The 10,518-nt window shown below is 40.0% G+C and overlaps 1 protein-coding gene across 1 annotated transcript; it reads left to right on the top strand.

Moving 5' to 3' along the window:
- The first annotated feature begins 6,784 nt into the window (after positions 1–6,784).
- Positions 6,785–9,866, top strand: LOC115179523 (zinc finger protein 585A-like). The gene is made up of 2 exons (XM_029741131.1): positions 6,785–6,804; positions 7,598–9,866. Exons 1-2 carry the CDS (start codon positions 6,802–6,804, stop codon positions 8,855–8,857), a joined length of 1,263 nt encoding a protein of 420 aa, XP_029596991.1. The 5' UTR covers positions 6,785–6,801; the 3' UTR covers positions 8,858–9,866.
- Positions 9,867–10,518: the final 652 nt, after the last annotated feature.

The following is a 10,518-nucleotide window of genomic DNA, read 5'->3' on the forward strand; positions in this document are numbered from 1 at the left end:
TTGAAACTACTACAAAAGTTTATTAAATTGTCTTTTAAAACTAGATGTATTATTTTCGTCCTTGATGATGAAGAATGTATTTGGATAACTGCATGGAACTTGATTGATCCGCTAATGAAAAATAAATATTCTACATTCTACTGCTCAGCCTATGGGTTATCTATACAGAAAATGTGTTTGTTTAATTGATAGCATGCTAAATAATTTAAATGTCTATGTATCTACTCAATACATGTCACTACACCTCTACATGCCAATTAGCTAGCCCCCAGTATGTTCTACAATGCATACAAATAATGTTTTGCACTATAAAGGACATTTTTCATATTTAAATAAATGTGAAATAAAACTAATGTATTTGTAATTTAAAAAAATAATTTTAGTGTTTTCAATGGTGCCAAAGTCCAGGGACAATATTACTACCACAATTCAAGTATGATCCACTTACTATTGGGGAATGGAACCAGAGAGGAAGCTTGCGTTTCCCTTTCCATGCCTCATTGTTCAGAATGAAAGAGCTGTGAACTCACCTGTGTTGATCCACATCTACCACAACCTTTGCTATTGTGTTAGTAAGCGCCACAGCATTTTAGGAAGCCATTGTTCAAAATGTGTTCATACACACAGTAACAATGGGAGGGGGTGTGGCATGAACAGGGGAGGACCAGGAGGTTGAGCTCAGACTTCTATTTCGGACTGGGATCCTATCCAGAGTTGACAGATTGACAGTGAGGACAAACCCAACCTGCCTCTCTCCTTCCACACTGAGTATAAACCTACAGTCACTGGGTCCTGATTGTGACAGTGGAGCCCAGTTTGCACTGCAGGATCGAAAGTTGGTATCAGTGAAACTGGAAGACTGCAGTCAAACAATGGAGCTGAATGTCATCATTAAAGATGAAGAGGAGGAGAACATTTGGAAATCTTTCATTCATGGTAAAACCAGGTTCTAGCTTTAAATGCTATTCATGAATTAAACCTCTAAGACATTACACATCCATGAAGAACTTCCAACTGCACAAATGTAGTTATGAAAGTTCAATCAGTAAGGCTGGTCTGAATGGTTTGTCACTTCATTCATCTAGTAAACTCTATGGTGCAGTTCTGCTGACATAGATTAAGCCTAATCCTAGAATAAATTCCACTTTTAAATTGTACTAACTGAAATGGCTTTTCTCAGACATGGTTTAAAATAGTCTCAGACTTGTCCTAGTCTAGATTTAAAGTCAGGATTATTTAATCTAGATCTAACTAGTGTGGACCCATGAGGGCCTTCAGAGAAGGCTAAGGCTTGATAAAAATGTATATATTTTTTAAAATATAATTATGTTTTAATTTGTATTTCGTTTTAACAATAATTGTATTAATTTTCTGATTTCATCTCTTCAGTTGTTGTTGGAAAGAGAAGGGTTAACAATGAAGAGAAAAAAAATATCCAATCAGGATTTTCTTTGGTGGTCTCTGGGTAGAAAAATCTAGCTAGCTCAGCCAGCCATAAGCAAGAGTCTTTGGTAACAGCATATATAGAGTGTGTCTGAAAGTGGGCGTGTTGACTGAAGTAAGAGGATCAACAGAGGTGGGTGTATGGAAAGTGAATCAGCTAATTGAGAATATTTGTTACCACTCAAGACCGTTTTGTGTGGCTGATTCGATTGTTGCACAACCAGTTGATTGTTTCACAACTGTAGCATTTTATCTAAGCAAAACCCTAACCTTAACCTCATTATCCTAACCTGCCACATTAATTATCCTAACCATTTTCCTAATCTTAACTTCATTCTCCAAACCGGCCATGTGAATTATCCCAACCTGCTAGGTTAATTATCCCAACCTGCCAGGTTAGTTCTCTTAACCTGCTATGTAAACATTACGCTGATCAGCATGTACCTGGGTATGGTTGGTCTGACCAATAATGGAGTGCTGATGTTAAAATTCCACCTTTCCAGAAACAAGTCTCTCACCGTTGTCGCTTGTTATAGACCCCCTTCAGCCCCCAGCTGTGCCCTGGACACCATATGTGAATTGATTACCCCTCATCTATCTTCAGAGTTCGTACTGTTAGGTGATCTCAACTGGGACATGCTTAACACCCCGGCCGTCCTACAATCTAAGCTAGATGCCCTCAATCTCACACAAATGATCAAGGAACCTACCAGGTGCAACTCTAAATCCGTAACCATGGGCACCCTCTTAGGTATCATCCTGACCAATTTGCCCTCTAAATACACCTCTGCTGTCTTCAACCTGGGTCTCAGCGATCATTTCCTCATTGCCTGCGTGCGTAATGGGTCCGCGGTTAAACGACCACCTCTCATCACTGTCAAACGCTCCCTAAAACACTTCAGCGAGCAGGCCTTTCTAATCGACCTGGCCCGGGTATCCTGGAAGGATATTGACCTCATCCCGTCAGTAGAGGATGCCTGGTTGCTCTTTAAAAGTGCTTTCCTATCCATCTTAAATAAGCATGCGCCATTCAAAAAATATAGAACTAAGAACAGATATAGCCCTTGGTTCACCCCAGACTTGACTGCCTTTAATCTTGTCGTTCGCCTAGGATAGGGGGCGCTACAGCGATTTTTGAAAAAAATTCGTGCCCATTTTAAACGGCCTCCTACTCAAACTCAGAAGCTAGGATATGCATATAATTAATACTTGTGGATAGAAAACACCCTAAAGTTTCTAAAACTGTTTGAATGGTGTCTGTGAGTATAACAGAACTCATATGGCAGTCAAAACCCCGAGACCGATCGTAACAGGAAGTGGAATTCTGAATTGCGGACTCAACTTCAGCACTTTGCTTGTAAATCACACAGTGAGCAATGGTTCATTGAGCACTTCCTATTGCTTCCACTAGATGTCCCCAGTCTTTACAAAGTGATTTGAGCCTTCTACTGTGAAAACTGACTGAATGAGACGCTGTGGAAAGTGGTCACATGAGGAGGGCCATCACCATTATGATGCCGGCACCACTGGCTACCCTCCCCTTTCAAAACGTTTTGAAAGACAATGCAATCGTCTCCCTTGAATCTTATTGGAGCTCTGGTTGAAAAAGGCCCTAAAGATTTATGTTATACAACGTTTGACATGTTTGAACGAACATAAATTTTAAAAAAATGCATTTTTTCGAAAGAGGTGTCCCGCGCACGATGGAACTTTTGGTGCAGCCTTCAGAACGCGCTAACAAGAACAAGCTATTGGAACATAAAGAATTAACTTTTTCGAACGAAAATACATTTGTTGTGGACCTGGGATTCCTAGAAGTGCTTTCTGATGAAGACAATCAAAGGTAAGGGATTATTGATGTAACAGCCAGTGGAATCCTGTGGCGCGTTATTCAAATACCTTAGAAATGCTATTACTTCAATTTCTCAAACATATGACTATTTTACACCATTTTAAAGACAAGACTCTCGTTAATCTAACCACACTGTCCGATTTCAAAAAGGCTTTACAACGAAAGCAAAACATTAGATTATGTCAGCAGAGTACCCAGACAGAAATAATCAGACACCCATTTTTCAAGCTAGCACATAATGTCACATAAACCCAAAACACAGCTAAATGCAGCACTAACCTTTGATGATCTTCATCAGATGACAACCCTAGGACATTATGTTATACAATACATGCATGTTTTGTTCAATCAAGTTCATATTTATATCAAAAACCAGCTTTTTACATTAGCATGTGACGTTCAGAACTAGCATACCCCCCGCAAACTTCCGGTGAATTTACTAAATTACTCACGATAAACGTTCACAAAAAACATAACAATTATTTTAAGAATTATAGATACAGAACTCCTCTATGCACTCGCTATGTCCGATTTTAAAATAGCTTTTCGGTGAAAGCACATTTTGCAATATTGCAAGTAGATAGCCCGGCATCACAGGGCTAGCTATTTAGACACCCACCAAGTTTGGCACTCACCAAAGTCAGATTTACTATAAGAAAAATGTTATTACCTTTGCTGTTCTTCGTCAGAATGCACTCCCAGAACTTCTACTTCAATAACAAATGTTGGTTTGGTTCAAAATAATCCATAGTTATGTTCAAATATCCTCTGTTTTGTTCGTGCGTTCAAGACACTATCCGAATGGTAAAGAAGGGTGACGCGCACGACGCATTTCGTGACAAAAAAATTCTAAATATTCCATTACCGTACTTCGAAGCATGTCAACCGCTGTTTAAAATCAATTTTTATGCAATTTTTCTCATAAAAAAGCGATAATATTCCGACCGGGAAAGCGTGTTTAGGTTCAAAGAGAGAGAAAATAAAAACATGGGGTCTACTCGTGCACGCGCCTGCGTCCCATTCTGATAGAGCACTTACCAAAAGCGCTAATGTTTTTCAGCCAGTGGCTGGAATTACATCATTCAGCTTTTTCCCGGCCTTCTGAGAGCCTATGGGAGCCGTAGGAAGTGTCACGTTACAGCAAAGATCCTCAGTTTTCATTAAAGAGAGCCAAGAAGAACAAGAACTTGTCAGATAGGTCACTTCCTGTAAGGAATCTTCTCAGGTTTTTGCCTGCCATATGAGTTCTGTTATACTCACAGACACCATTCAAACAGTTTTAGAAACTTTAGGGTGTTTTCTATCCAAAGCCAATAATTATATGCATATTCTAGTTTCTGGGCAGTAGTAATAACCAGATTAAATCGGGTACGTTTTTTATCCGGCCGTGCAAATACTGCCCCCTACCCCCAACAGGTTAAACAATTTAAAGGCAATGCTACCAAATACTAATTGAGTGTATGTAAGCTTCTGACCCACTAGGAATGTGATGAAAGAAATTAAAGCTGAAATAAATTATTCTCTCTGCTATTATTCTGACGTTTCACATTTTTTAAATAAAGTGGTGATCCTAACTGAACTAAGACAGGGAATTTTTACTAGGATTAAATGTCAGAAATTGTGAAAAACTGAGTTTAATTGTATTTGGCCAAGGTGTATGTAAAACTTCCAACTTCATCTGTAGTCTACCTGACCCTGGCAAATGGTTTCTGGAACGAAGACTGCAAAACTGAGAGGTGCTGGAGGATCCGGCTCAAATTAAGCACCGCCCTTCTCATATAATGAGGTAGGGCCATCCCAAGGATCCCTGAATGCATGGACGATTGCACCAAAGATAGGCCACAACCAGTCGTTTCCGATGGGGAACAGATGAGCCATAGCGGGCAGAGCCAAGCACCAGCTACCGAGATCCAATTGCCGCGTTCTAGCACACATCTGCATATTTCTGTTAGCCACCTCCTCCTCTGTGAAGCACTTGTGTGCAATAACTCATTTCGCCTTTACATTCCTTCTGAACAACGCAATTAAAAAAAAAAACCTTTGCAAAAGTTAAAGTCTACAAAACTTAGTCCACTCTGTTCATAACAGATTTTAGTTTTGGGAACAGAACTATATTAAGATCAGATGTTTCATTGATTAGAACATTTGCAGAATGTCGGCCAAAATCCATCTCGTTCCATCTTCTCCCACTTCCAGCCATCGGGCTTCCTCTCTCTACCATATTTGGCAGTGAGTGGAAACGCTAAGCGGATGCTTCACATTTATACATCCGGTGAAATATCTGTCTCATTGTTCTGTGGTTGCACTGTGGTAGTGGGGGAACAGGAAGTTCCAGGCAGGCAGGCAGGCATCATTCTTCACAATAAAGAAAGCGCAAGAATTGTGATGTTAAGAAGATAACCTTTGTGTCTGTTTCTATTTATTAATACAGGTATGGAATAGCAGGTTTAAACTTCCTAATATCAAAAGAACATGTCATTCCATGCTAGGTAACAAATCTGTTAAGGTATTATCACGTTTGGTAAAGGGTTGATGTGTTATTTTTGTGTCAAACCAAGTGAAGAACGTGATAACTATTTTACAAGCCACATAGCTAGAGACTTTGGGATTGTCTGAGTGGATGTACATAATTTTCTCAATGTCATTTCATAAATAATCCATTTATTTGAGATTTCTAAGTTCGTTTTGCATGTTATTGGTTTTGTGTAAAATTCACAAGCTGGGAAAACCGCGGCGCCCACTCTGTCTGCGTCGAAGAGAGTCAATTTTATGTAGTAATATTCAGACTCATTCAGTTTCTATCTTTGTCTATAAATGTTAATATGATGTGAACGGGAAATACAATTGGTTTTTGATTGACATAATACAGTGAAGACAAGGTTATTCAGGAAAATAGTACATAGTGCTGCCTAAAACATACTACAACCTTGTACTAAATGGTTTTTGAGTAATTTATTAATTTATGTAAATCCAAGAAATCTACTATAGGTTAAGATTAGTTACGTTGTGTAGCGTGTACTTTGTCTAATTTGAATAAATTAATGTTTTGTTGTCAATGCTTACCTACCTGATCTATTGAAATGAGATGGACAGGAGCTCACTGGAGCTGAGTACCGGCACTTCAATTTTCTACTGCTTGAGCTCATGTTCTCATAGAATATTACCTCAACAGTATTGTGGAGCTCCTGCATCTAAATATTAACAGTACCGCCCCCAAAATGAGTATCGACAACTATTTCAGTCCAAGTCAAGCACTGATTTAGATAATTGAACAAGAAAAAATAGAATATATTTTAATAGAGAATAAAGAACGTGCCAGAACTGTCAAGACAATAACTTTTTGTGTCTGTTATTCATTGTTACTACAGGACGACTAGAAGTAAATCTGAAGCGGGTAACATCAATAGTGAGGATAAACCCAGCCTGCCTCTCTCCTTCCACACTGCTGAATGTCAACATTAAAGATGAAGAAGAGGAGGAGGAGAAGATTGGGACATCTGTTTCTCATGGTAAGAGCAGGTTGTATCTGACGAAGTTTGCTGTTCATTCCAACTTCCCACTGTGTATGAAAAGTTGCAGTAGAACTGTTTCATGATGAACTGTTTCAATGAGAAGGTAGATGTTATTTTATGCTACTCAGACTTGCATACCAGTATTGCCAGCATTTTGTTTTATTCACTGGGTTATCTGGAGTGATCAGAGAGTAGACTAAAGAAGTGAAGTAGACAAACTGCCAGTGTTTTACAGTTCTATGAAATTACTCTTCTTTTTATAACCTTTTTTTATCTAGGCAAGTCAGTTAAGAACAAATTATTATTTATATTGACGGCCTACCCCCGGCCAAACCCGGACGATGCTGGGCCAATTGTGCGCCGCCCTATGGGACTCCCAATCACGGCCGGATGTGATACAGCCTGGTTACAAACCCTTGTCATAGTGAGTGGAGGATGATATGGCTCATAATGTTCACGACTTTTACCCACTTTTAGAATAGTTTTATTCCCTTTGTATTGTACAGCCTACTGATATGAATACGTATGTCACCCGGTACAGCCAGAAGAGGACTGGCCACCCCTTTGAGCCTGGTTCCTCTCTACGTTTCTTCCTAGGTTCCTGCTTGCTAGGGAGTTTTTCGTGGCCACTTTGCTTCTACACCTGCATTGCTTGCTCTTTGGGGATTGAGGCTGGGTTTCTGTAAAGCACTTTGTGACAACTTCTAATGTAATAATGGCTACATAAAATACATGTGATTGACATGTATATCACACCAACTGTATGTTTCTTCTGATGTTGTTCACACAGGAGACTGTTGAGACATCCTCTACATCCAGAGTGCAACAGCAGGAAGATCACAGAGCTAAGAGGTCTCACCACTGCCCACATTGTGAGGAGATTTTCCCATTTCTATCAAAGCTAAAAATACACCTCAAAATACACCCAGGAGAGAATCGGTATTCCTATACTGACGGTGGGAAGAATTTCACAACATCCAAGGCTCTGACAGTTCATCAGAGAGTGCACACAAGAGAGAAGACTTACTCCTGCTCTGACTGTGTAAAATGCTTCACAACATCAACTTGGCTAAAAGTTCATCAGAGAACACACACAGGAGAGAAGCCTTACTCCTGCGCTGATTGTATAAAATGCTTCACAACATCAGCTAAGCTAAAAGTTCATCAGAGAACACACACAGGAGAGAAGCCTTACTTCTGCTCTGCCTGTGGGGCGAGTTTCTCTCTAATGTGCAACTTAAAACGACATGAACGTATACACACAGAGAAGCTTTACTCCTGCTCTGACTGTGCGGCGAGTTTCTCTCTACTGTGCAAATTAAAACGACATGAATGCATACACACAGGAGAGAAGCCTTACTCCTGCTCTGACTGTGGAAAGAGTTTCTCTCGACTGGGCCACTTAAAAACACATGAACAAAAACATACAGGAGAGAAGCCTTACTCCTGCTCTGACTGTGGAAAGAGTTTCTCTCTACTGGGCCACTTAAAAATACACCAACATATACATACTGGAGAGAAGCCTTACTCCTGCTCTGACTGTGGAAAGAGTTTCTCTCGACCGGGCCACTTAAAAACACATGAACAAAAACATACAGGAGAGAAGCCTTACTCCTGCTCTGACTGTGGAAAATGCTTCACAACATCAACTGAGCTAAAAATTCATCAAAGAACACACACAGGAGAGAAGCCGTACTCCTGCTCTGAGTGTGTAAAATGCTTCCCAACATCAACTAGGCTAAAAGTTCATCAGAGAACACACACAGGAGAGAAGCCTTACATCTGCTCTGACTGTGCGGCGAGTTTCTCTCTACTGTGTAACTTAAAACGACATGAAAGTATACACACAGGAGAGAAGCCTTACTCTTGTTCTGACTGTGCGGCGAGTTTCTCTCTACTGTGTAACTTAAAACGACATGAACGTATACACACAGGAGAGAAGCCTTATCACTGCACTGACTGTAAGAAGAGGTTCTACAGATTGGGCCATTTAAAAAGACACCAATGTATACATAAAGGAGAGAAGCCTCATTTCTCTAAGACCAGCTAATATTAGACACTCCACTTAAGTATCATGTCATTAAATAATTGGCAGTGAAGAAAGTGTAAAACACTATTGTAACCCTATAGTTTCTCACTGTGAGAGAACTGTGCCGAGGAAAGGGAGCGTTATAGCATGTTAGCCTCTCTTTACTTTACTGATCAGTGTGCACCTTGTCAGTTTTGTTAATCTCAATAACTTTACATTAGAAACTAACTTAGGGTTGAATATCCTCTGTGAGACGTCTCACAATGGAGTCTGATGGTTGACTGGGTGGTACTGCTTCCCTCTGCAGTTTTCTGTGGAATGAGCTGGTAGACACAACATACTCTGAGTGTACAAAACATTAAGGACACCATGACATAGACTGACCAGGTGAATCCAGGTGAAAAGCTATGATCCTTAATGATGTATTTGTGGTGTATTTATTATGTATCCCCATTTGCTTTCATCAAAAAACAAGAAACTGCGGTTGCAGTGGGCTAAGGAATGAAAAGACTGGACACTGGAAAATTGGAAATATATTGCCTGGTCTGATGAATCCTGGTTCCTGCTGTTTCATGCTGATGGGAGGACTAGGGTATGGAGGAAACCACGAGTACATGCATCCAGTGGTGGGAAAATTACCTAACTTTCATATTTGAGTAAAAGTAATGATACCTTAATAGAATTACTCATGTGAAAGTCACCCATTAAAATACTACTTGAGTAAAAGTATTTGGTTGTAAATATACTTAAGTATCAAAAGTAAAAGTATGAATAATTTCAAATTCTTTAAATTAAGCAGACCAGATTGCACAATTGTCTTTTTTAAATTTTATATTACGGATACCCAGGGGCACATTCCAACACATAATTTACAAACGGAGCATTTGTGTTTAGTGAGTCCGCCAGATCAGAGGCAGTAGGGATGACCAGGGATGTTATCTTGAGAAGTGTGTGAATTGGACCACTTTCTGTCACGCTAATCATAAAAAATGTACGGAGTACTTTTGGGTGTCAGGGAAAATGTATGAAGTAAAAAATATTTTCTTTTCTTTAGGAATGTAGTGAAATAAAAGTAGAAGTCAACAATATAAATAGTAAAGTACAGATACCCCCAAAAACGACTTAAGTAGTTCTTCAAAAAAAATTACTTCATTACTTTACACCACTATATGCATCCATGCCGTGTGTAGGCATTGCAGGCTGGTGGTGTGATGGCGTGGGGTGTTTTCAGGGCCCACATTGGGCCCCTTGATAAAAGATGAACAATGTTTGAATGCTGCAGGATGTCTAAACATCATTGCCAATCAGGAGCATCCCTTCATGGCAGCAGTGTATCCATCTGCAAATAGATTTTTTCAGCAGGATTATGCCCCATGCCACAAGGCTTGTCCAGGAATGGTTCCATGGAAACCGTGACAGTGAATTCAGCTTACTGCAGTGGCCTGCCGAGTCACCAGATCTCAATCCAATTGTGCATCTGTGGGAAGAGATGGAACAAGCTATTCGGAGTAGATCCACTCCCAGCCAACTTGACACAATTGTAGGAAGCATTGGAGTCAACATGGACCAGCATCCCTGTGGAACACTCTCAACACCTTGGACAGTCCATGTCGTGATGAATTGAGGATGTTCTGAGGATAAAGGGGGGTGCAACTCAATATTAGGAAGGTGTTCCTAGTGTT

This window comes from Salmo trutta, chromosome 39, assembly GCF_901001165.1.
Source record: "Salmo trutta chromosome 39, fSalTru1.1, whole genome shotgun sequence".
In the NCBI taxonomy this organism is placed as follows: domain Eukaryota; kingdom Metazoa; phylum Chordata; class Actinopteri; order Salmoniformes; family Salmonidae; genus Salmo; species Salmo trutta.